General features: G+C 33.2%; 3 protein-coding genes across 3 annotated transcripts; all 3 read left to right on the plus strand.

Moving 5' to 3' along the window:
- Nucleotides 1-3,075: 3,075 nt before the first annotated feature.
- On the plus strand, nucleotides 3,076-4,832 carry LOC129885013 (probable WRKY transcription factor 48). Its single transcript, XM_055959259.1, has 3 exons — nucleotides 3,076-3,630; nucleotides 3,851-3,994; nucleotides 4,178-4,832. Exons 1-3 carry the CDS (start codon nucleotides 3,254-3,256, stop codon nucleotides 4,611-4,613), a joined length of 957 nt encoding a protein of 318 aa, XP_055815234.1. The 5' UTR covers nucleotides 3,076-3,253; the 3' UTR covers nucleotides 4,614-4,832.
- A 2,672-nt stretch (nucleotides 4,833-7,504) lies between these two features.
- On the plus strand, nucleotides 7,505-10,082 carry LOC129884234 (uncharacterized). The gene is made up of 3 exons (XM_055958564.1): nucleotides 7,505-7,563; nucleotides 9,021-9,131; nucleotides 9,797-10,082. Exons 1-3 carry the CDS (start codon nucleotides 7,505-7,507, stop codon nucleotides 10,080-10,082), a joined length of 456 nt encoding a protein of 151 aa, XP_055814539.1.
- A 1,074-nt stretch (nucleotides 10,083-11,156) lies between these two features.
- LOC129887390 (peroxidase 40) lies at nucleotides 11,157-12,988 on the plus strand. Its single transcript, XM_055962470.1, has 3 exons — nucleotides 11,157-11,953; nucleotides 12,035-12,226; nucleotides 12,314-12,988. The coding sequence occupies exons 1-3, from the start codon at nucleotides 11,690-11,692 to the stop codon at nucleotides 12,896-12,898; spliced, it is 1,041 nt and encodes a 346-aa protein (XP_055818445.1). The 5' UTR covers nucleotides 11,157-11,689; the 3' UTR covers nucleotides 12,899-12,988.
- The last annotated feature ends 14,933 nt before the right edge of the window (nucleotides 12,989-27,921 follow it).

Below are 27,921 nucleotides of genomic sequence, written 5' to 3' on the forward strand. Positions count from 1 at the left end.
TTGACAGTTTTGTTTATCATTAGCCTAAATCTAACTCACTATTTATGTCCTTTATCTCTTCTAATCGTTTAAGATCAAAATCTTCAACCTTCAATTACAATGTCTCTAAAGGCAGATCAGTCATCAAAAATCAACCAACAACCATGAACAATCAGGAGAGAAATTCAACCCAACACCCACATTAAACAAAACTCAAGAAAGAGATTGAAATCACCATGAAAACATTTTTTTTTTACAATCTGTGCCCTATAATCCGTATTCTATAGTCCAAATTCAACATAGCAATTGATAATAGACAATAACTTACACTATAACACCATCAAAATAGTAAAGGTTCTTCAATTCAGAACAAAGCAAGAGTTCTAATAAATATTTGTGTTTGCTTATTCATATCTTGAACCCCCTAAGTGAAAATTTTGGTTCCACCACAGTTTATAGGAACCAAAATTAATGAAATTTACAATTTTATATATAAGTAATATTTTGGTGAATGTGTTTTCTGTTTTTGAGTTATTTTTAAACTAAAGACGAAATTTGTTTATGATTACAGTTTTACTGAAGAGGCCCATAGCGAAATGATTGTCTGTCGTACAGTTTAGCTTCGGATATGATTAAGCATTGTTTTTATGCATTTTCTATCGCTTCATTTGCGACTTTCACTTTTAGATGGATAAGATATATCAAATATATTGCTAACATCATTTGGAATGTAATGAGTAATGCCAAGATAAGTCCATGAATGCTTTGCAATCTAATTGGGAAGTAAAATGCCTAAAAAATGTGAAACTAATTTGCATTGTAGTTAATGGAGTTGCAGTGAGTCTGAGTGTGAGTCAAATCTATAAAAATAAATTTTGATTCCTAAAATTTATCAAAAAATATTACTCTTTCTCTTTATTTTATTTATTTGTTAACTATACTAATATTCAAGTTTGGGCAAAAGAAAAATAACGTTTTTTCTATAGATGATTAAGTAGAATATTTATATGTTATTACAAACTTACATGCATGTAAAGTTTGTGACAACTTAGCATATTAAAAATAGAAAAGAAAATTAAGGTGTTACAATTTATTACTAATAAAATAATTTTCTCCCTTTGAGATCCCATGAGTATATACTTATAAACTAATATTAGTCTACTTATATTTTGCTACAGAGATGGAAATGAGATATGCAGCCACCGATGTCAGAACTCCAACGATGAAGAGGGATAAGGAATAAGGATACTTTTTAACTTTAAGCAAAAAAGAAGAAGATAAAATCAGAAAAGAAACAAAAATATATTAACTAACTAATTATAAACTTTATCAATATATGGCTAAAATAACTACTCCATTCATGATGGAAACTTTTTAAAATATTGAACTAAAAAAAATACTTTAAAATCAGAAATTAAAAATTAAGAATATTTTAAAGGATAAGGATACTTTTTAATTTTATTGAAAAAAACAACTAATTATAAATATGTGGCTGAAATAACTGCTACGCCTAAAATGTAGGAATACATATTTATCGTTTTAAAAAAATATTTTTTTTTCGTGTTTGGCCTTATTTTTCCTATTTATGTTATATATAAATAAAAAAAATAAAAGTAGTTGTGTTTGTAATTTTTTAAAATTGTGATTTACGGCATTTATTTATTTTTTTGATAGCAGAAGACTTTGAAATCACTACTTTCCCCACTTGTCCCATTTCCTTTCCTCACGCGGACAATTTTTCCTTCCCCTTCTATTTCTCTATCTATGCATATCCATATTCATTAAATTGAGTTTATATGTAATAATCACTCAAATAATTTGACAGAACATGTTGATCACTTTTTCTTATTGACACTATTCTATTTTTTTGGTAAGTTAAAAATTATATTTGGTTAGCAGATTTTGATTATTTTTTAATTCTTAACTATATTTCCTAAAATTTTGAAAACTATACATATGCAATAACTTTTTTTTTCTCACTGATTTTGCTTATCTTTTTAATGATTTTTTCTTGCAATAAAATTTAAATATTATAAGATTATCTTTCTTATATTCCTTGTCCATTCAATTTCTTATATTCCTTGTCCATTCAATGAGTTATCTGAAATTGATTTGGAAATGTAAGAATTATATAGTAATAAAATATTACATAATTAAAAAACTGAAGGAATAAATTTAAAAATTTGAATAGCATCTCTACAATTTAGTATTCAAGTGATTAAATTTTTTTAATTTTATGCTTAGCATTATCATAATTGTAGGATTTTTCTTAGTTACATTTTATTTGATTATAACGATTAAATTTTATTATATCTTTATTATGCTAACCAGAGAATAATATGAATTGTATGAGTATTTATTATTTTGAATAAGTTAAAAAATTAATAAATAAAATAATGCTAAAAATTATTATTGTCTAATTTAGACAATGAACTAAGCTTATATATTGATTTATTTTTATAAGTATTCTGTTATTACCTATCAACGTGCTAAATGAACATTCTCCCATATAAATTTTACAATATCATTTTATAATAAATTGAATTTCGAAATCTTCAATAAATCAATATTTACTAAAGTATGTATCAATGCGCGGATATGAATACTAGTCATCCTTTAAAATAGTTTAATATATATTGAAATTGATGATTTAAAAATATTAATAGCGTGTTGTATATCAGTTTCAATTTTAAATATATGTGTGTTCAGGAAGAATCAAATCATCATCAAGAATGTAGCAAAAAACTCAAGCAAGTTCCACCTCTACTATTGGACTAAGAAACTACTTAGTTAATGTATTCTTAAAAAATAATATCAATAATAATATATTCAGTATAATTTTATAACTCGAAATTGAAGAATAAAAAAATGTACCAGGGAGGGCTAGAGAGTCTAAAATATTTAAATGCAGCGCTTATATGTATTTGCCATTGCAAGTAATAATGAAATAGTATTAAATAAAGTTACCTAGGGTCAAAACGAGCAATTATTTTCCATTTGAACAGAGTCGCAGTCCACCGGCATTTACCGGTCCACCTCGAACTCCTAGGTGGAAAAATAAAAATCCCAATTCCACCCCCCATGTATGGGACCAAATAAATAAACAAAACAAAAAAGGTGGTGTCTTCACACTTGAAACCCAAAGCACAAAAGGCTATACAAAAAAGTCTCAACTTTCTCTCACTACCTTTTCCTCTACAGTAACAAGAGAGTTGCTAGAGTTTTGAGCAAAAGAGAAATGAAGAAGAATCTATGCTTTTGATCAAGTTCGTCTATGGATGAGAAGGAAAAGAAGAAGCTAAAAACAACAAAGACGATGAGTGCTTTATTTTCCGATGAGATTCCAGCTGGGAGTAATAATTATTTGCTTGAGATGTTACCATGTGAAACCGAAAAGGGTTCTTCTTCTTCTTTAAGCTTAATAGAGAGCATGTTTGCTTCTCATGATCCAATCACTACTTCTTCTATATTCGATTTGCTTCAGTCTCCTCCTCCTCCCTCTGTACCCTTGTTGAAGATTGTTAATACTCCTAATTCTTCCGACATCTCTTCTTCATCAACTGAAGTTGTAGCCAGTGATGATCAACAGATGACTAAAACACTAGACCAACAACCTGATGACGATGATCAGAACAAGATCGATAACAAACAGTGAGCCTTAAATTAATTTTCCACCGTCTTTATAGATAAAGACAGTCTCTTTTTTTTTCTTTTTTTTAATATTTTAAATAAATGTTTTTCTATGCATTAGTCAACAAAATCCAGGAAGTTGTTGGTTTACGTTTAATGGAGTTTTTCTCCTTATGCAAATTAAATTGGGAATATATATATATATATAAGATTGAATGACGGGTACTGTTTAATCAATTAGGTTAAAACCAAAAAAGAAGAAGCAAAAGAGGGAAAGAGAGCCGAGATTTGCGTTCATGACGAAGAGCGAAATTGATCATTTGGATGATGGTTTTAGATGGAGAAAGTACGGTCAAAAAGCTGTCAAAAACAGCCCATTTCCCAGGTATATGTATATGTATATGTATATTCACACCACACCAACACGCAAACTATATTTCTTAATTAATTATCCACCGCTTTTCTATATATATATATAATCATAACAGAATGCTTTTTCTTACTTTTCAATTTTATTCTTATTAATATATAATATTAGTACATTTGAATTTGTTGTTGAACAATGAAGGAGCTACTATCGTTGCACCACGGCAACATGTGGTGTGAAGAAGAGAGTGGAAAGGTCTTCTGAAGATCCATCAATAGTTGTTACAACTTATGAAGGTGTTCACACACATCCATGCCCCATTACGCCACGTGGCAGCATTGGCATTCTTCCTGAAACCACTGGCTACAGTGGCCTTGGTGTTGGCCTTGGTGGTACTTCCTCTTTGCTTTTCCCAGAATTCCATTATCAACAACAATCGACCAGCTACTTTCAGACACCAACATTACCACCTATAAGCCGCTTTACTACTGATTCGTCCTTGTTTTCAACTATTAATTCATCCCAAGAGAGAATGTTTTCGCCATCTACTTCGTCTTTGGCTAGAGATCATGGGCTTCTGCAGGATATGGTGCCATCCCAAATGTGGCCCACACATCCAAAAGATCAAGATCAGTAAGCTAGGAGAGATCAATTGGTATGTTATTTTACTTAATTAACTGATGAACATCTCAGTAATCATGAGGTTATCTTTAGATAGGAACCCCATCAACAGTTAATTAATTATTAGAGACTTTTCCCCTGATTAATTAATGTTGTACAATGACTAGCTTTTTAATCAACCATAGCAATTAAATTCTTTTCGTTTATTAGCTACTTCTCTCATATATAATATATAGCAGGATTCTTTGTGTAATTAATTACTCATATTTCATATTTTTGAAGATTCTGGCTCTTCATCTTTAATTTGTATATTCGCGCTCATCTTCTTTCATGTGTTTATCTTTTCTTTTTTTTTTGGGGGGGGTGGGTGGGATATAATTTCTGTACCCTTAAAATTACTGAAATTGCATGCATGTGCATTTGTTCTTGACATCAGCAGAACATATTGTCCAATCCAGGACTTTAGGGTTTTCTCATTGATCGAGTTCATTTTTCTCAAAGCTTAGCTGGTTAATTCGATAGGAATATATATAAAAGCAGGGTAAGAAAGAAGCCAAAACCACAAAATGTTGTCAGATTTGCTTTATTTGAAATTTCCCCTCTTCTCTTCTTGGATGAAATTCATCTCTCTATATCTTTTTAACTTTAACCTCTCCCTGGAGAAAATAAGAGACAATTTCAAACCACAAATTATTCATTAATTTCTTATTATATCTAACGTACAGTAAGCCAACCGTACGAAATTAATAAGAAATCATACTAGCTCTCTACTAACTTTTGAGCTATTACCTTTTTTTTTTTTTTTTAAGTATAACTGTCTCGACTAATCTAAATTTGCAGCTACCAAAATTAAAGCCCATTAGGTTTCTCCATTCTAAGAATTAATCAAACATGAAATTAACTTCTGATCAAGGGTGAGCGAACCTCATGATCCATTCCACCACCTCTCGATGGTATGTAACTAGCTAGTTTTGTTGATCATCAACTCTATATAAGTAGAGCAGCTATGAGAGAATCAATTCCATATTGATCTTGTTTGATCATGAGTTGATTATCTAGGAGCAGAGGGTGACGTGTGTGTTTGATGGCTCAATGTTCCATTTCAAGGCAAGTCTGAAGGAGCTTTCATGAGTAGGAGGGCAAAGGACAAGGGTTTATGTATATATGATGATGATGAGTAGGAGCATGGCATCAGATTTTGTTAAAGATTTTAAATGCATAGTTCAAGTAAATGTACTTACTACAGCCATCTCTGACACTCTTTTTGCTTGAAATGTCCACTTCAATTTAATACCATATGCCACTTCAAGCCAAGCATCATTTCTTGCCTACACTATTCTGATTCCAACTTTGATATATGCCTGCTCACCAAACTCCACACCTTCTACTCTATACCTTCCTATTAATTATATTCCCCATCCTTCCATATTATATATATTTATACATGGAGCTTCTTCAAAGATTTTTTTTCCTTTTAATTTAAACCATATATACAAAATTATGTGCACGTTATTAATTATTTCTGTCATATCATGTGTTATGTCGTTTTAATTAGAAGAGGAAACATCACATAATTTATCAATGCCAAATCACATGACAATAATTAAACAACAAAAAATGACTAATTAATTAATGCTGTTATACTTAGTTACGTGTCATTTCTTATAGTCTTTAAAGCAAATAATCAGAAATGTTCTCATATTGGAAAGGATGTAAAAAGAACCTTTTAGAGAAACAACTTTCCCATACTTAATGCCATGTATATATATTGCAAATATATCATCACTTTTGTCCGATCTCAAATAAGTGGCTGATTATGCGAATAATTTAACGTTGGCAAACATTTGAGTCTCATCGCACAAACATTGAATTAAACACACACACTCGCATAGCTGCATGTTTCATTTTGATTCAAACTTTTTGAATGAATTCAAAAGAAAAGATAAATACTAAGCATCACCATTTCTATCAAGTGAATTGACATGGATCAATGATTAATTTTCTAAATGAAACATTCTATCTGTTGCCAAACATGTACACCTTATTGTATTTTAGGAGAAACACACACACGGAGGTTTAATTTGTAGCATTTTCTGTAGCCATATTTAGTCAAAATTAAGCAGTTACTTTAATTTATTTTAAGGAAACCAGATAACTACTGATCTTACAACCAAACAAAACTAACATGAAGAATGCGATGGAAAAGCTGGCTTGAGAATTCTACATAAGGAATCAGAATTCAACAAAAATAATTGGATTTCACTGTAAAGGGACATGAATTTTCAAATATTCTCTGCCAGACACTCCATTGAAATATTCATTGTAGCTGGATATTAATGTTTTTTTGTCCATTGTTTTTTATTCTTATATCACGTTAGTGGCATTTTCCTGTAGGTATGTTTCATTATTAATTAGCCCAATGTTTATTTCCAGCTTGGTACGTGGAAAAAGAAAAAATTGCTGAAGCGTCGATCATGTAAAATATACAAATTAGTCAAAAAGGAGATCCCTTTAAAATAACTTAAGAGGAAATTAATGAAGATCCCAAAGTGACTGGTAAATGCAACTATAAATTCTAATCACTTGAGTAAGAAGTGATTACACAAAATTAACAAATGATTTCTAAAACTTTTTCAGCATAACCAATGTTAGACAAGTTAAATTTGTACCAAGTAAAGAAGAATAAGGAAAAACTACCTAATTAGACAAATATTTTTACCATATTTACGAATTCTCCATTTCATATCAGATTTCAAGTCAGATACACCTAGATATATGTATTTTTATTATCAGATACACTAAAATAGGAAGAGAAGTGGGTGAGAGGAGGAAAGGGACGAGCGAGATAGTCGGGAGGCGAGCGAGATAGTCTAAGTATCCCAGATACATGTGGATCACACTAGATTTATGTATCTGGGATACCAGATACAGGAAGAGAGGAGAGTGGCGAGTGAGATAGGAGGGAGGTGAGCCAGAGAGTCAGATACTTGAATATAGTGTATTTAGAATAAATTATACCTAATTTTAACTCCATGTATCTAAAGTCTAAATTCTGATATATTTTGTAATAATGAAAAGCGATGGAAAAGAAGGTAATTAGATACTAAATTAGTGAGATTTTTTTTGTAAGTTATACAAAGAATAAATGTTTTGGACGATAAAATATCAAATGCCTTTTCACAGCCTATTTGGGTTATAGCCCAGTTGAGAAACCTAATTGGGCTATAGTAGACACCTTTTTTGGGTCCAAAACAATATATCAGGATTTGGTCTAATGTTTCAAGACTCTCGTGTTAGAAATACATCCTTCCCGGAGGTCAGTCTTCACCACCCCTTTGGGCATCGTCGGTGGCGCGTCTGCTGGTTGTGCACTTGGTAAATTGAAGTTCGGCACCAGTGCCTCGCATTGTTGCGCGCTGAATGAAGGTGACGAACGTGGAGTCATAATTGTGATTCCACAGACAACTCATAGAGTCATAGTGCAATTCTTTAAGCTGCTTGCTTCATTCATTTCAATTTGCACGAAATATTTTCTTCTTCCAATCATTAGATAATAAGTATTCCATTCATTAGGCCACTTTGAGTCAGATTATTTTGTCTTTCATCGTGAGTCTTCTTTGATCTTTTTGTAATTTTAACATTTTCACCCAATTTTGCTGCAAATTTCATCTCCAATGTGCCAGTAAAAATATAATTAAGTACAAATCACTATAATTAATACTCAAACAACGATTAAAAGTACTAAAATATGAAGCAAATAATCACTAAATATATGCATTTTAGGCCGAGCATCAACGTGAAGTAACAAATGAAGTTTTAAAGGTCCAGTAACTTTAACTCCACTTTTTTTTGTGTGTCTAGAATTCTAGATCATATTAGAAATGGGTTTAGTTTATCGTCTAACAGTCTGTTCTGTTTATGATTTTGTGTAGTGTGATTATTCTTTTAATTACAATATTTTACAATTCAAATACAAGTTTCAATGGCAAAAATGGAGAGATATTTTCATCAAGTACCAAAAACAGCTTCCACATCTCAAAATTAACCTAATGAGTCTATTATAAAAAATACTTGAGTTATGCTTTTACTAGTAGAATTTCTTTTGTTAACTTCTTTATATTAATTTTTACAATATATAGTTGTTAGTTCTATTACAAAGTATTTTTATGCTTTAGCGAAATATTATGTAGTTTGATTTTAAATTTACGGTGAACCCATTTATCGATTTTCTTTTATTTACTTCTTCAAAGTTTGAAAACCCTTGGAGAAATTCCACCTTCACCACTGCTTGGAATTATTTGTTACATAAAAACTTGAATAAATCAATCAACTCTGTTTCAAGCTGGAGTCTGCTAATTGCTAGATTGAATGGTTTATCAAAATAATGAATTCTGTAAGGTTAAGGATTATTACATTATTGTAGGCAAAATGAAGCTCATACAGGATGCCTTATGGATTGCCAATGCTTGCCTATCTCGTTCTTCTCATCATCATCCTCAAGTTTTCAGGACCTTTCCTGCACTTCCAAATATTGGTAGGTACTATTTATTCAATTCTCTATCAAATTCCATAGTTTGTCATGCCAAGTTGCAATTTTTATAACTAAAAATGTGCAAGTTTAGTTTTCTTGAGTTTATATTGAATTCTATCATTGTTCAGCGATTTTCTATTGAACCAATTTGCTTTTCATGCTTGTGAAGCAAAAAGCTTTTGTCTTCAGCTACCCTGAATTTCTTACATACTTTTGGTTTGCATACTAGTTCTTTTTTTAAATACAAAAAGATAGAAACTTTTAATTGATTTTCAAAATGAAGTATGTGCTTGTAGTCTACAGAGTTATAGGACAAAGAATTTTGTCTGATTGAATATAATGTGAAGGGTGAAGCTTCTCCAATGTGACCTTTTTCCAATCACTGATAATTTGAGGAGTGGAGATAACTAGGTTTTAGATAAACTATTCATACTTTCCAGTTCACTAAGAATATAGTAATTTGCCTTAGCTTGAGGAGGATCCAAAAAGCATAATGATACGAACTTTAAATACTGATGTAATAAGATAACAAGAAATCAACATCAAGATAGACTGGCCACACTGTTCCTTTGTAAATTGTCTGCCTTTCATATTGGGCAATCCAAACTGACATTACGAATGTTATCTTTCGAACACTCTGACTTTGAAAGACGACTTTTTGGTGATAGTACGGGGAACAGGCCAAGTTCAAACTCTTTTTTCAGAAAGCTTGATAGGGATGAAAAGGCTTATGGTAGATCTGGGCCAGGCTCCATGTTTAGTTCTGGGAACAGATCTAGTTTACTGGATGGTCTGGATGAGAGTTTTGATACATTATCAGATGGGATAGATGGTAAGTTGAAGGAAGAAGCCAGATATTTTGAGTTTGATCCTGATGAAGTAGAAAAAGATGATTATGCTTACAGAGCAGATATGACCTTTCGGCCAGGAAACATTTATGGAATCATGGTATGAGAGACGAGGTAGCATTTCTGGCATGCTTTTAGCATCTTGAGTGTCATTTCCATTTGAGGATAGGTCTCATTGTGGTTTTTGTATATCTTGCACCCATTGTCTTTCAACAGCTTCCGTCAAATGTTTTGGCTGTGCTAAAATTGTATGGTCGAAGTGTTTATTTCTTAGTACACCTTGTTTCAAGCTTCATTCTCTGTGGCAAGAGCAAATTATGGATGGCATTAATTTGTTGCCATAACTTAATTTGTCCTCTCTTGCACTATATTCTCTATGGTGCTTCCATGTCCACCTCCAAGATTTTCATGATTATCTGCAGGATCTTGATCTTAGAAAACCAGGAGTTCGCAAGCCCTTTAAAAGGGATGAATTTGAAACTACAACAGAGGAAGCTTTGTGCAAAGCTTATTTCAGGGTTGGTATTCTTGGTTCTTCATCACTTTGACCATGTATGTCTTCAAAATTTATCCATACATGCACCCCAATAGCTGCATGTGGAAACACCCTTGATCACATATATTGCTTATTTGATATACATAACCTCAAGTTTCTCTGTTGGTCAGTTTATTGTTACTAAATATCACATTCCCAAGTACTGGGTTGCTTCTTTCAAACATACAAGTCGTGTCTTCCTCCCAAGTATTGCCTTGTAATTTTGGCCTAACGAAGTCATCTGATTTATACGTTTTAACAAGTTTGCAATACAGAATGTGAGGTTCCTAGCTAACTTCATCATGGAGGATGGAATTCTCATCAAAAGGAGCAAGGTTTGTAATCAAATCTATCGACTAATATAGGTGACGGAATACATGAAATGTACCTTATTCGTTGTTTTTGGTCATGTATAGACTGAAATTAGTGCCGAGGCTCAAAGAAAGAGTACCAGCGAGATCAAAACTTCTAGAGCTTTTGGTCTGATGCCATTCACCACCATGGGAACAAAGCATTTTGTGTTTGGCAGAACAACGGAGGACCTTGATGCAGATTATGAATATGAGATGTACGATCCCAATTTTGTCGATCGGGAACCTCTTTAAGCCTGAAAAGATACTATTTTCTTAGTTGACCATGGTTTGTCCTTGAGAACTGTATGTATTCTCAGCTAGTTATGGTTATGAAAAGATGTTCTGTTAGCTGAGATTTTGTTTCAAATTACATACTGTTTCAAAGAACTGCCTTACATAACACATAGGTTTCATTGTACATCAATGATTTAGCTGTTGGACTCCTTCTTTGGTGTTCATTTTTGTAAACCTATTAGCTCCAAAGTGTAATTTTTTGTAAACCTATTAGCTCGAAAGTGTAACTCCGATAAGTTGCATAAACAAATAAACAATGAATAGCAAATCATTTTGTTCAGTAATCACATGTTGCAAGTGAGATAGGATACTCTAATTTCATCCTTTCTCACAAGATGTAGAGCAGTTGGTATTAGGTAGATTGCTATACACCATGGGACCTGACTCATTAGCCTTGGACTGTGTCTTCTTCTCAACTGCTCTTCCTTTTTTTTTTTCTGTTTGAAGTGAGCAATTTCTCTATTTAAGGCCTCAACTTTCAGTATTAACTTCAAATACACAACTTTCTCATCAAGTTACGGTAGATATTGAATGGCTTCCTTCTACTTAGCTTCTTTCTGCATGATGCTACTGATCAAGTTTTCAGTAACATTTGCAAGTGGAAATGTTGTTTCAAACAAGTTGGAGGAAACATGCATTGATGGTGTAACCATCGCGTTAAGTTTTGGTTTGTACCTAAACAGCTGCCCAGAAGCTGAAGCTATCATCTTTTCATGGGTGGAAAGTGCAGTATCACAAGACCCCAGAATGGCTGCTTCCTTGCTTCGTCTTCATTTCCACGACTGTTTCGTTAATGCAAGTCCCACATTTTTTCTTCTGTCTGTTTTTGTGTGTGAATATTTTCTCTGTTTAATATTTATGCTAAAAGTATTTCAGGGATGTGATGCATCAGTACTACTGGACGATACCCCTAATTTTAGCGGAGAGAAAACAGCTGCACCAAACTTGAACTCATTAAGGGGTTTTGAAGTAATTGATTCCATCAAAGCTGATCTAGAATATGCTTGTCCCCAGACTGTAACTTGTGCTGATATTCTTGCTATTGCTGCTAGAGATTCTGTTGTCCTGGTATATATCTATCCTTTTGCTTTTAAAATGACTTAAGCGTTAAAAATAATGTTTGGAATTTTCCAGTAATGCATGCATGTATTGCAGTCAGGAGGCTTGGGGTGGGAAGTGCAAATGGGAAGAAAGGATAGTTTAACAGCAAGCAAAACAGCAGCAAATAACAATATCCCAGGACCAAACTCAAATGTAGCCACTCTTGTTTCCAACTTTCAAAATCTTGGGCTTTCTCTTCAAGACATGGTCACTCTGTCAGGTGCACATACTATTGGGAAGGCCAGATGTGCTACATTTAGCTCCAGGCTAAATAACAATAATGTGGGTATTAGCAATTCAGACATGAACTTGGATTTCTTGCAGTCACTGCAACAACTGTGCTCAGCTAACAATAACACCACACTAGCAAATCTTGATGACATGACCCCATCAACGTTCGACAATCACTACTACGTTAATCTTCTCTCAGGAAAAGGCTTGCTTGTTTCTGATCAAGTCCTAGCAACTGGAGATGATGACAACACTAGAGAAATTGTGCAGAATTATGTGGACGATCCATCTGCATTTTTTGAGGATTTTAAGAACTCCATGATCAAAATGGGAAGCTTACCACCACCAACTGGAACAAATGGCGAAATCCGTGTTAACTGTAGGGTGGTTAATCAATTTAATTATTAATTAAAGTTGGACGTACCCACAGTGGCCTAATTTGTAACGTCACCATTACTATTGATATCATTCTATATATGCTATGCCTATGCGTGTTAATTTCTTCTTTTTAACACTATATATGTTGATTTAAATTTTGAGATGCGTTAACAAATAGTTGGATGATTATTTATTAGTTCCATGGAACACGTACAACTTATATAGTTCCACGGAACATGTACAATTTATGTCAAAGTTGTAGATCGAGGACCATTGCCTCGACCCAAACTAGAGTCGCGTGACTAAACTATTCCCGTCAATCTAATTACCGAAGTAAGAGTCTGTTTGGATTGTCTTATAAAAGTAACTTTTAAGGCAAAAAGAAAAAAGTAGGGGGACAATCTTTTAACTTTTGACTTCTTTTTGTAAATTTTAACTTATTTTAAATATTTTTTTATTTGACAAACACTTTCAAAAATTAAAAAATAACTTAAAACATGATTTGACTAACTTTTAAGTCAATCCAAACAGACTTTATAGACGTGTATTCTGAAATACGAAAAAAGAAACTGAAATAAAGGATTGTTGGAAATAGCAATTGGGCCAGTTCCATTCACAAGGAGTGCTAATTAATTTGTTTGTTCATTAGTTGTCCTCCTAATAAATCCTAGTCTATAATGTATAAATACATCATTATGGTTGTTGGAAAAAAGATGGTTTTCCCACCATAATATATATGAAGGCTAGGGTTTAGCTATTTAAGAGAGAATATACTCTGGATCACTTAGGATATTTAGGTCCTAGACAAAGAGAAATTATTTATTACGTGAGTATTTTCGACGATCGGTGATATATATTGTAGTTGTGATAGAGCTTTCGCTACAGAGAAACTCATAGGTCTCCTAAACTAGTAGTTATGATTCAATAGTGCATTGGTATCAGAGACGTAGACTCGTGTTTCGATCGTAGACATGTTTTGTATGCAATCCATGAAAAATAGAGTTTTTTGAGTAATCATCAATCTTAATTGCAATATTTCAAATTTGAATCTACCTAGTTTTGCATGAAACCTTAGGAATTTTGTAGATCTCGTTGAGAGCTTTCCAACAAAATATATATCATAAAAATTGGCCTTCTAGTTTTTTGAATAATTGAATTTTCAAGATCTAGGATTTTATTATCACAAATTTAACCCCAAAAATTCAACGATCCGTGTTTCATGCATATTTTTTTGTGGGATTTGAGTTGGATAATCTATCACTCGTATATCTTTTTAAACAAAATCATATAATTAATTGTGATTATCAAAAAAAATGGGGTCAAATTTCAAGGAAAATATGTTAGGCTTTGTTAGAAAAAGAATCAATTTATGATCATATAAATCGTTTTTGAATGATTTTCTCGAAATTGGTGATCCTAAGTCCCAAAATGAGTTTAGGACTTTAATAAGTGCTTTTAATAAATCAATTATGCCAGAAAATATGTTTTCTTTTATTGAAAATTTATCTGACTCTTCGAGACAGAAAGGAATCAAGTTTTTTTTTTATAAAAAAATGCATGATAATTTGAAGATGTTATCTAGAAATAAATTCTAAAATATGTTTGGGACAAAATTCTATTTATATTGGATCAAAATATTTCAAAACTGAAAATATATGAATTGGGTCACTACAAAACTCATTTTTCTATTATTTGTATAGAGTAAACCAATCTTGTTGTTACGACCCAAGTTAGACCCTAGATGTGGTATGACGAATAGGATCCCCATAAACCCTAAACAAGCCTCTTAGCATAACATAGCAAGACTTAAGATAACATGATAGTTAAGAGTAAACTTAAATGCGAAAAATCAGTCTCAAAAGTAGTAATCTCGATAAAAGAGAATCCAAACATAACATCCAAAACAAAAAGAAATCATACTAGTCTAGTCTGACAAGCCTCTAACATAGACGGAACATAAGACAAGCCCTAGCTCATCCAAAACATCTGAAAGTAAAATAAGTCTGAAATAAAAAACGACATAAGTGGTTGCGCCCTCGAATCATGAGGACTCACCAAAGCAAGCAACGTCAAATGGAACATGTACTAACCCCGAGAATGGGAAGGAACGTCGTAACCTATATTATGAAATAATATAAGGAAAAGTGTATGCGTCAGTACTATCGAATGTACTGAGTACAGAGAATATGCAATGCATGACGTAAATCATAATAATGCAATGATCAAATTAAATATAGTAAAAACCTTTAAAAGTATCTTTTGAATCATAAGACATGGTAAATGCAAACTCATAAGAAATTCATCAAGTAAACATAACATAGAGGAGTCATAAAACTTTATGAGAGATATTGTTAACCGACATAAATTATGAGAGTTATATCATGGAGTCTGGTGTCTTCCTCATACTGAAAAGAGGTTGTCCCACTACTTGCCAAGGTAAGGATCAATAAATAAAAAAAAGGACAGTCCGGTGCACTAAACCTCCCGCTATGCATAATAATCATTGCGATTGAACAAAAGCATAATTTAAAGAATTCAATACAAGATCATCAAAATACCTAAGATTTTGGGAGAAATCATAAAGTGAAAGTGGATATTCTTTGGGACTCCATGGATGGAAGAAGATCCATGGATGAAATTCCAACATACCTCATTGAAATCTAGCTTGAAACTTGAGAGGAGACTTGAGTTCTTTGAAACCCTAGCTTGGAGAGTAAGATTGTCTTTGGATAGAAAACCCTGAGACTCTTAGAGAAATTTAGGAAAATGGGAGAGAATGGAGGAAATTTGAAGGGTTTGGGTAGATATAGGTCGTTCAAAGTATCCCAAAATGGCATAGTTTAGGAGTTAAAAGAATGAAAAAATTTTAAAATATCTCTGAATTAAATCTGTCGGAATGACTCTAGGATGGGACCTACGGTCCGTAAGGTCTTCCACGAGTCGTCCAAAATGTCTGTGAAAATTGTGCACCAAAATTGAAGCTACTCGAATTGCTACTCCAACCCTACAACCTTGGTCTATGGGTCATAGAAAAATTTACGGGTCATCTACGCTCTCGTCCTGCACAACTCTAAAAATATTGTCTTTGATCCTCACTCTACAGGCCATCCTACGACCCGTAGAACTTCCTACGGTCCGTAGAACCATTCGTGGAATCATACTTTGGCTACTACAATTGTCATTTCTACAGGGCTTTTCCTATGACCTCCTTCTACGGACTGTAGGACCTTATACGATCCATAAAAGCCACTCGTAGCCTAACCTAATACTTAGCCAATTTTTCCTAACTTAGAACCTTACCTACAAGACCCTCCTACATTCTGTAAGACTTTCTACGGTCCATAGGTCGGCTCACAGAACTTGCACCAGAACACTTTTCTATAGCTTTTTCCTTCATTACGACTTTCCAACTTCAGGGTCTTACAATATATCTCCTCCTTGGGAACATTCGTCCTTGAATGGGTCTCAAACTAGCATGAATAGAATAGGGAAAGAGATCTAACAACCTAACATGAATGCAAAACACATCAAAATGCATAAACGCCAAGGAATAATTAACCCCAAGCTAAAACGTGACTTAAAAATTGATTTTATGAACATGCATGCATATGGAAATATGGAAATAACTGAAATGCATAAATCTGAAAGAGTGAACATGAGGAAACTTAATACCTCAAGCTAAACTGAAGCAGAGGAAAAGAGATGAGGATAATTGAACATCATATCAGCTTCGACCTCCTATATAGCACCCTCAACTAGCTGATTCCTCCGAAGAACTTTAACGAAAGCAACTTCTTTATTTCTCATCTTTCGAACTTGATGATCTAAAATCTCAAGTGGAATATCTTCATACGATATACTCTCTTTCACACCAATGCTTTCCAATGGCACAATAGAAAATAGGATCACCAATATATTTCTTTAATAAGGAGACATGAAACACCGGATGCACTAAAAAAGTAGACTGAGTCTGTGGATGACCATTTCTACACTTATTAGAAACTAAAGGTCAATCTCTCATCTTATAACATATCTTACCACAACCAAAACATGCATCTAGATCGGATAGGTAATCTCCTTGATGGTTCTTCTCACACTTCCTACATGCAGGGACAGTCTAGCCACTAGAAGCTCCTCCTTGAGACTTTGGGTTAGACACTCTATCTTTGTTGAACTTCTAACATGGAACACTAGATGAAGTCGGGATGGACTACTTCTATCGAAACTAAGAATGACCATCATTTCCAGGCCTCGAAAAGAAAAGTCACCAATATCGGTCATTTCCCTCTTAGTATCTCTAGCCCTCTCTTTAAGATTCTCTTCCTCAATTTATTCGGCATGATTCATCAATCTTGAGATATCCATCTTCTTGATCAATATTGTATTTCTACACTCATTGACCACCATATCCATAATACCAAAAACAAACTTGCTTATACGAGCTCTAGAATCGGCTATCATTGTTAGAGCATATTTGGACAATTGAGTGAACTTCAAAGCATATTTTCTTGCACTCATATTACCTTGTTTCAAATTAATGAACTCTTGTACTTTAGCGTCCCTCATATCAAGGGGAAAGAAATGGTCTAGAAAAGCACCCTTGAACTTGTCCCAATCCAGACCTGCATCGATAGCCCTCTCTTGCTTTCATTGGTTGAACCAAACATGAACAACTCCCTTCAATTGATAAGCGGGTAATTCTGCCTTCTTCACCGAAGTCATACCTATGATGTCCATGATCTTTTAGATTTTTTCAACAAACTCTTGTGAATATTCGCCCACCTTAGAACCATGGAATTTCGAAGAATTCATCCGAGTGAAGTCTCGAACCCTTATTGTCGTCATACCAATATTTAGGTTCATGAGAGATACCAACTCTCGGTTGGCTTGTGTCGCTGTGACTTGGTCAAGCACTTGGAAAGAAGTCCTAAACTCGACATGATGACTTGCTCGGATCAATCGAAGCTTAAGGTGCTTGATGTTCCACATCTTGATTCACATTCCTTCTCAATGGAGCTCTTCTTGAAGGCATAATTCTGAAACACATAGAACATGAGTTAGCAGGAAACCTTATAGATTTCAACTTATTGCATGACTTAAGAGTGATGAAAAAGGTGAAGTTTCTTAAAGGTCTCGTAGCCACCTATTCATAGATGTGGTGCGCTTCACACCGATGAACAAGACTCTATTTAACATGGCTTGTCAGACACTCTAGGATACTTGAACCTGATTCTTTGATACCCAGTTTGTCACGACTCAAGCTAAACCATAGATATGATATGACGAATAGGATCCTGAAAGTCCCTAAACTAGCCTCTTAGCATAAGCATAACTTAAGATAACAAGATAAATCAAAGAAAACTGAAAGAAAAAGATGAGTCTCAACAACAATCTCATCATAGCAATCTCAAAGGAGAGAAATTTGAGTATAAGGACTGATAAATTAGAAATCACATAGCCTCTACTATCATATGTGTGGCATAGGACAAGCCCTAGCTCACAAAATAAATTAAAATTGAATGAAGTCTGAAAATAAAAAGTTATAAGGAACTAATAAAGTGGCATGTCCCCGAACCATGAGGATTCACCAAGCAGTAACGTAGGTAGGATCCAATACTAACCGTGAGCCAAATTGAGAGCATCGTGACCTATATTATAAAATAATATAAACAAAAAAAGTATGTGGACAGTACTATGGAATGTACTGAGTATGGAGAATGTGCAATTCTTGATATAAAATATGATAATGCAATGACCAATCTAAACATGACATAATACCTTAAACCATCGTTTGAAAGATAAAACATGGTCAATGTAATATTTGTAAGAAAATTATAAGCTTAACATAATATAAGTGAGATATACCATTAACCGACATAAATTATATGAGTTATAATATGGAGTCCAGTGTCATTCCTCCCACATCGAAAAGAGATTATCCTACTTGCCAAGGTAAGGACCATTAACATGAGATATTTGTAGATCACTAGCTAGGACCAATTAAGGTAAATCCTATGGGGGCACGTAGTTTTGGGACCTAGATAATCATCGCTAGTCGAACTCAGTGCTAGGTAATACTCTCAATAAGAATAGTCATAATCATAGCATAATGTTTGAAAATGGTAATAATCTTGTAAGAACAAATTCATCATAACATACTTGAAAATAATAAAAATAGCTCCTTCAATAAATCATGATTTCATAATATATTCATAAAGACACTTATCTAAGCATCTAAATCGTGATAGGATTTTTCATAGAAAATCATTAAAATATTTCATGATATGAATACTTCACCTTTTGAAGCAACCTTATTTTCATAAAATTCACATTGATATTTTATCTAAAATCATCCTTAAAATATGGTTCATAAATCATGATGCATGCATAATTCTCAAACATAGTCATTATCATAAAATAGGCACAATGCATGGGTTCATGAGAAACTCATCAAAAACATGTAATTAAAATCAAATCATGTATAATAAGATCAATAGAAGTGAAATAAACCATAATTGATTGAACCTAATGCAAGATAATCAAAAACTTAGGATATATAAAGAAATAATAAAGTGGAATTGAAAATACTTTAGGACTCCATGGATGAAATTCCCACATACTTCAATAGAATTCTAGCTTGAAATTTAAAGAGGAGACTTGAATCCTTGAACCCTAGCTTGGTTGAAGAAGAAGATTTGAGAGAGAAATTCTTGAGAGAACTTTTGGGATTTTAAGTGAATGAGAGAGAACGGGAGAAATTGAAGGGTTTGGATAGTTATAGGCCTTAGGAAATAGTCCAAAACGACATAACTTAGGTATTAAAATAATAGAAATTGACAAAAATATCCCTGAAATAAATATGCAAAGTTGAACTATAGATCTCACCTACGTATCATAGGTCCTTCTACGGATCATCGAGTAGGCTCGTGTAAATCAGGTCAAAATTCAAAGTTTCTGAACTTTGGTCACGACCACGCCCTATGGTCCGTAGACTCTTCTACAAGCTGTAGGTATCATTCGTCCTGTACAAGCTTGAAAACAGACTCTCTGAATCTCACCTACGACCTCACCCATGGTTCGTAGGTCCTGTTGGTCCTTAGAAAATGTTCTGAGACTTTGATTTTCTTCCAAGTTCAAGGACCCATCTACGACTATCTTTTATGGACCGTAGGACCTGGTACAGTCCGTAGGCAGGCCTTGTGCACCATCCTCTGAAATTCAAATTTTTCTTAAGTGTCAGGACTACCTACGACTACCCTCCTACGGATCGTAGGACTTTGTATAATCTGTAGATCATCTCATAGGAGCCTGCACCAGTAATTTTTCTGCATTATTTCCATCCAAATGCACTTTTTGACTTTTGGGGCATTACATTCGTGCATCGCAAATTCATCGCATGAAATTTTGATTTTAGAATCTCACATTATGATTGGTGCGGTGCGGAGTCCATCGCATGGATAGCTCCCTCGTGTCGTGGACTACACTTCTATAGTCTTTTTGGCTGCATTTTAGTTTGGGACACTTTGCTTTGTATTTTAATCTATCTTTTGGGTCTTTCCTTGTTGTTTATGGCCAAAATTAACCTAGTCATATCTATTAGTTCACAATAAATATATAACAAACACATGGATAGTCATGAAATTTTATTTAGAATTTAGTTAAATCATAAATAAAATGTGGTGATTGGATGTATATATACACCCCAAGTCAACATGCTTAATCACGACTTATAATATAAATTAGTAGCTACTTCAGACAAGCATAAGATTGGGGCAGCAATTAAAATAGAGTATTTAGATGACCTGTCTATCACCATCATAATCGATGCTTTTCAGTCCACCTTCGAAAGCCTAAAAAGGAAGTTGATCGAAACAGACATTCGTGACCTTTCAAGAATGGAAAGAGGTTGAACAAACTTGCTTTCTTCTTGCATTTTTTTGTCCATTTGTCATACATGACAAGTCTCCTTACAAGCTTCGATATCTTCTTTCATCTATGGCCAGAAATAAACACAGCATAATAGTGCTATCATTCTTTCTACACATGGATGATCAGCCCAAGTAGTATCCTGTGCATCTTTCATCATGTCTTTATATAGTCCACACCTTAAGGTACCACACTACTCTCCTCTTTAAAATAGAGAATATCATCTTCGATCTAATGCCTTCTAAGAGTCCTATCCTTAACTTGAATCATCATTTCACATACAATGAGTCGTTTATAGAACACAATATAATTTTATCTAAGAAATTAGTTTCAAGTACAGAAATAGAATGGATGAAAGAAAATACCTCTTTTTTGCTTAAGGTATCAACAACATGGTTGTGCTTTCCCTGTGTATGTTTCCACACAATCGCATTTTGCCAAGAACTCCTGCTATTGTGCATGTTTTGGATTTAATTTTTTTGTGTCTTGAAAAAAATATTGTATTTGCAACAATATCAATACGCACAACAAAGCATGTACCCAAAAGATACACTCTTCAAATTTGCAAGCAATGCACCTCTCCTACCATTTTCTTCTCATGAGTAGAATATCTATGTTCGCGTCATTCAATTTTTGACGTTCAAAGGCCACCAAATAATCTTCTTGCACCAATATGCCTTAGTATCGTTGTTAGAAGCATCAATATGTACTTTAAATGAAAAATCAAAATCAAGCAACTTCCATATCAATTTTGAGAAAATGGCTTTCCACAAAAATTAAAACATCGTATCACACTTTTCCGACCAAAGCCACAATATTTTTTTTCAATAAATTTATAGATTTTGTCCTTTTCGAATATCCTGCAATAAATTTGTGATATTAGTTATCCTAATCTAGAAATGATCTCAATTTTTTGATATTGTTTGGGGCCTGGCAATCAACAATGGCATGCACCTTTATTGAGTTCATGCGCACTTGGTTTTGACATACCAAATGCCCAAGGAGCTTTATTTTTTTTTAGCAAATTCATACTTTTCCATCTTAATATAGAGTTTGTACTCCTTAAACAAGATAATAATACACTCAAATGTCTAATATATTCATCTCGAGATCGATTTTAAATAAAATATCGTCTAAGTAGACTACAACAAAATTATCAAAATACTCAAACACCACATTATTCATTAAATTACAGAAAGCTATTGGGGCATTTATCAAATCAAATGGCATTAAAAGTTTTTTATATAAGTCATACCTAGTTACACATGTAGTTTTAGGTTCATCATCCTCCACTATCCTAGCCTGCCAATAGTCTAACCTAAGGTCTAACTTAGTAAACTAGCATGTCTTGCTCAACTTGCTCAGATTATCTATAGGAATGAACAACCTTTTTAAAATTAAAATTTGCATTATCCATGATCATCACTCAGTTCAAATGTGAAAAAAGAAAAAAGTGATATTTCTTCAAAAAAATCAATTTCAAGTATCACCTCAAAATCTCCTAGTACCATAACCATAAAATTATGTTTTTCAGTCCAACTTTCAGCGACCATCAACACATTAGAAGTCATTTCATAATTGCTTATGAGTTGGCTTTAACAATTGGCCGTACCATGGACTTTTCTTCAACTTTAGTACATAGTTGGAAACAACTTTGACATCAACAAATGTGTAAGTAGCTCCGTTATCCACCATTTTCGCAACATGCTTTCCATAAACTTTCATTTCAATGTAAATTAGGGAAGCATGAGGATTAGTAGAGTTTGACGACTCACCAACATTCACCAAACATAGTTGATTAAATGACAAACCCAATGAATTTGCAAATGAAGCCATGATTGCTTTCTCTCATTCAGTTTTATTCACGTTACCAACAAGTATAACGTTAATCCTTTCATAATTGGGACAACTATTTGCCAAATGCGATCAACCACAAGTCCAACAATTCTTAGAATTATCATCTTTTTCTTTGTTCTTCTTGTTTCCAGTATTCATCGAAGACTTTTTCTTGTCCACATAATATTTTCGTCCCTCTTTCCTTCATTCCTTTTTGTTTTCTACCTTTTTATTAGTCTTAGAAGAAGTAGAAATTTTAGAATCTGAGGAGTTGAGCGAAAATTCAAATAAGTCGGCAGTAACAATTGTACTAGACAAATCACTAACATTCTACTTTCTCAATTTATTTTGTGCCCAAGCTTGCATTCCAAAAATGAAATTATGCATTTTATCTTCATCTGAAAATATTTTGTATCTCCAACATTAAGGAAGTAAATTTTGTGATATATTTACGAACAAATATATTTTTCACCGGTCTCTTAAAAAGGTCTCTAGAAATCCATGAAGCATTCCTAGGAAGGAATTAGTCCATCATTTCCTTCTTTGATTTAATCCAAGTATCGATCCTCGCACTCTCAATGTCTATATTTATGATTCTCCGCCATATTTTTTCATGCTGTCACAATCCAAAATAAGCCATGAGTGGCACCCACATTTAACTTTTTGGGTGGGCAGACCAACAATTACCAATTTCAACTTATATTAGCTTTTCAACATATGAAATACGACAATAATGCGAAAGGTCAAACCGTATATGATTTATCCATCATTAGTTAATGATGGTCATCCACAACAAATCCCAAAACAACCTCTAGGTTGCACGCTACAGCAACAAAATTTCCAATTGTGAATTGTACCGGGTGTCATCGGCTGACTCAAAATAAAAATTAATATGCATAAAGTAATATTGAAAATCAACTATAGCACTTATCAAGTGGCAAACAACAAGATCAAGATCAAATGACAACACAATAAAATGATTACGTAATCAATCAACAATATCAAGAGTATAAATGAGGACTCAGGCCTCCACACCATGGTCTTTTGGAAAACAGGTTATTTGAGATTGGGTAGTATTCAGTCATTTAATTTATTTTTCTTTAATATTACCGTGTCGGAATGTGACACCCGATCCAATAATATCGTGTCAGCTCGTGACACTCAATCTAAATATATCATGCCAACTCGTGATACCCTATCCAAATATATCGTGCTGGCTCGTGGCACCCGATCCCATTATATAATTAATTTATCATTCTTTATTATCACATTCCACTTCATTAATAATATTTCATCAAGCCTTCTGTATTTAAGGCAACTCTTTTGATAGGGCAAGTTCAAATTTATGGATTTCACGGTTTTGGGATTGCAAATCAATCACAACAACATATCAATCATCTAAACCACAATAATTAAATGCATAGAAAACTTCAATACATTACTCAACGACTATCAATCACTATTAAGAGTCTCTCTATGATATAGAATAAACCATAACGTACCTCAACCGAAGAACTGAAATTAAGCAAGCTAATTCATCAATGCTTTTCCTTTCTTCAATGCATCAGAATATTTCTAATCTATCAAATATACAATGTTCGTAAGAAAACGAGTCCGTGGACACCCATATTTCTATATATCTAGCCTAGACCCAAAAACTCACCAAATTCTATAATCAAATTGATAAATCTCAAGCCTAGGGTTAATTCTTAATTTCTTGAAATAACATAAATCTAATGGTATTCATATAATACAATACACCTAATATTTAATTATCTATACTAATTTATCAAAACTTGAATCGAAAGATGATAATTATAAGAATAAATTAAAACAAAAATAACTGAAAACTAATGGCGCTTGTGAGAACAAATTGCAGAAAGAAAGTCATAACCCTATATTATTATTATTATTATTATTATTATTATTATTATTATTATTATTATTATTATTATTATTATTATTAATAATAATAATATTAATATTAATAGCCTATATGATTTAGCCATCATTAGTCAACGATGGCCATCAACAACAAATCCCAAAACAACCTCTAGGTTGAATGTTACAGCAATAAAATTTCCAATTGTGAATTGTTTCTCTTTTCTCCTTATTCTTCCTAATGATTACTTGATCACTACCTCATCATTAACCCCCCCCCCCCCCAAATATATATTCATGTATCGAAACTAAAGTTGTCAATTTCAATTTTATCTGAAGAAGTTGTGTTCGACGCCGCAGTAACCCTAATAGTCTCTTCGACTATCATCAACCAGAAGCCACTCTCCGGGGAACCCACTTCGGATTCCTTATTCCATTTTCGGATCCTTTTGAGGCGTTGCCTAAGATCAAGCTCTTCTATCTCATTTTCGAGGATGAGATTTATGTTGCTCTTTTGTTCTTGGGGCGAGCCCGGCAACCCCATGCCGAAGAAAGTACCCCTTTCAACAGCCTTTTCGGCTAGGGCATTCGATCAAAAATGAAAACTTTGGATATTTTTCTTAGAAGGAGATGAACTACCTATAGATTTGTATGTAAGTGCACGATAGGAATTAAGAGAAAGCTGGCATCCAATCAAGAAAGAATCACTTCGGACAATTAGACTAAGCTTCCCCCTTGTCTCTCTTCTTTAGCTAGCAACTTCACGATCCAATGAATTCCCTAAAATCGCTTCTGCCCTTGTTTTTTCTTTTCTTTTCTAAATAAAATAATTATGTACTAAAAGTGATAAATTCTACTAACTTATTTTAATAAATATGGGACAAGTGGTATAAGATATTAACTAAATTATCAATTTAGTCGATTAATTAAAAATTATCCGTCAAATAAATAATGATAGTTATCGAATAGTCCAATATTTCATTTAAAATTTACAGGATAAGTCTTTTATGGAATATAAAGCTCTAGTATTCAAAACGAATTAATGGGTGGTTACACTAGCCTTGTACATAGTAGTGATGCTCAACTTTGTCATTTTCAAAAAATTGAGCAACTGAGAAATACTGGTTCCATATCCATAGAGAATTCTCCAGTTCTTTGGCACTTCTAGCACCACCAAAGACTTGGGTTCTGAAATTTTATCTTAGAACGATCATCATGATTCTTTCTAGAAACAGCCACAGCACGACGCAACACCACCAATTCTGAATATAAATTATTATTATTTTGCCTTAGACCATTAATTTTTGTTCCTGTAGCGTCACAAAAATTCACCAAATTTATTAATTAGTTGATCGTCAATATTAACACAAGTCTGGCCCAATTTTATGCGTATGTCATGAATCTGGGTGATTAAGTCCACCAGATTTGGATCTCTTGACAGTTCATCAGTCAGGCCAATCAATGCCTTAATTCATATCACTTGTTCTCGAAGTTCAACATTCATCATCATCTTCGTATAGCAATGGTCTGATACCAGTTGCAATTATAGACAATGTTTTTTCATCACCACTGCTTGGCAGTCAAGTAAATTCTGCAGGATTCAGCCATACACACAAAAACGCATAAAGACTTAGAATATTTCATGCTAACATAAGAACACAAGTGTTTATAGGAAACTAATCCCAACAACATATCCAGTGAAATTCCACAAGTGGGGTCTGGGAAGGATAGAGTATACGTAGACCTTACCACTACCTCATGGAGATAGAAAGGTTGTTTCCGATAACATCCAATACTTAAGACTAATTTTCAACTTCCTTTCAACGCTTGATATATTTTTCAACTTGTGCCAAAACTTAGGATATAGTTCACATATCCTTTCTGTCAATGCCATGCCTTCAACGTACAATCTACCTTGCCCTTGTATAGCCGATATCACTGCTTGCCCATGAGAGACCATGAACCTGTCCTTTGCCCACCTTCGTCTAAGTTTGCCTTGCCAACACTCAGTCGCCTTAGACTTAGTTTCACATCTTGCCTTAGTCATACAACCACATACATTGCTTCCACAAGTCTTTTCAAAGTCGGTTCAGTTAGCTTGAGGGTCTAACACAATCTTATTACTTACCCCTCATCATTTCTGGATTATTTCGAAACTATAATTGAATAATCATGTTCGGCGTATATATTTCATACTATCTCTTTCTTTTTTTTTCTTTTTTCTCATCTTATTACATTTTCCTGCTTTCTCTTCTTTTTTATTCTCTTTCTTCATATTTTGTTTTCATAGTATATCTATCCTTTAAACTTAATAAATTTTATGTAGAATCCCACCTAATGGGGGTGAAGCATGCACGTAATGTTACATAGTTTTTTTGTTCATGTAATATTTTTTAAAATAAAATATGTTAAATACCTTTTTTTAATTTTTGTCTCCCTTTTCATGCCAAATTTAATAATAAAACTTGGCTGGCACTCCATTATTTTGGTTAAATTTTATTTATTAAGTAAAAATGATGGAGTCCCAAATTCTTTACAAAGTTGGCCTCAACAAAAACACACAGTTAAAATAGTGTATTGCTTTTAAAGAAGAAATAAATAATTAGAATCTCATTATCTTAGATAGTTATAAAAAAAAATTAAAAAAAGACACTGTTGAAATTACATTATTCCGACTAAAACAATTTTTATTTGGCTAAAAATAATAGAATTTTAGGGATAGTTTTACAGATTAGGCCCGAGGAAAAAAGAGATGTGCAAACATCTAAAGAAGAACAAGGAGAATATACTTTTTGGCCAAAACCATCCTTAAACTATACTTCTAACTTAGATTACATCCTTAAAATATTATTTTTAGCAGAAAATATCCTCCAAGTGTTTTAAAGTTAAAAACGTTCATCCTTCTACTAGAATTTTTCATGAAACAAACATATAACACAAAAATTAAAAATGTCCCCATAGAAGCTGACTTTTTAAATTCCAGACAGGTCTTTATCACGAGTGTCTATAGGTTGTCAAAATGAGGAAGATAATTATAGTCAAAATTAGTTCAGATGTGTCATGAATTAAATATTTCAGAGTTAGAAATATCCCGAATATTCTACCATGATTTTCGTTGTAATTACTTACTAGTTTGTCTGAGATTAAATGGAGGTTGTTTGTACTTGTGTTGCCCCGAAATCCAGAAAAATTCTTGTCTTATAAAGTTTTTGAGCTCATTTCTTAACAATTTTATATTCAGGATCAGTAGTAGTAAGAGATGGAGTTGCAAAATTACATGATTCGAAACAAAAATAGGATGGAGTTGCCTAATTGCATGAAACAAAAGATCATATGAAGTCCTCAAGTAGCAAAACCGTAGAGAATGAAAATGAACTCAAAGAAATATAGACGTCAAGCAGAACGGAAAA

This window comes from Solanum dulcamara, chromosome 4 (genome assembly GCF_947179165.1).
Source record: "Solanum dulcamara chromosome 4, daSolDulc1.2, whole genome shotgun sequence".
NCBI classification, from domain to species: domain Eukaryota; kingdom Viridiplantae; phylum Streptophyta; class Magnoliopsida; order Solanales; family Solanaceae; genus Solanum; species Solanum dulcamara.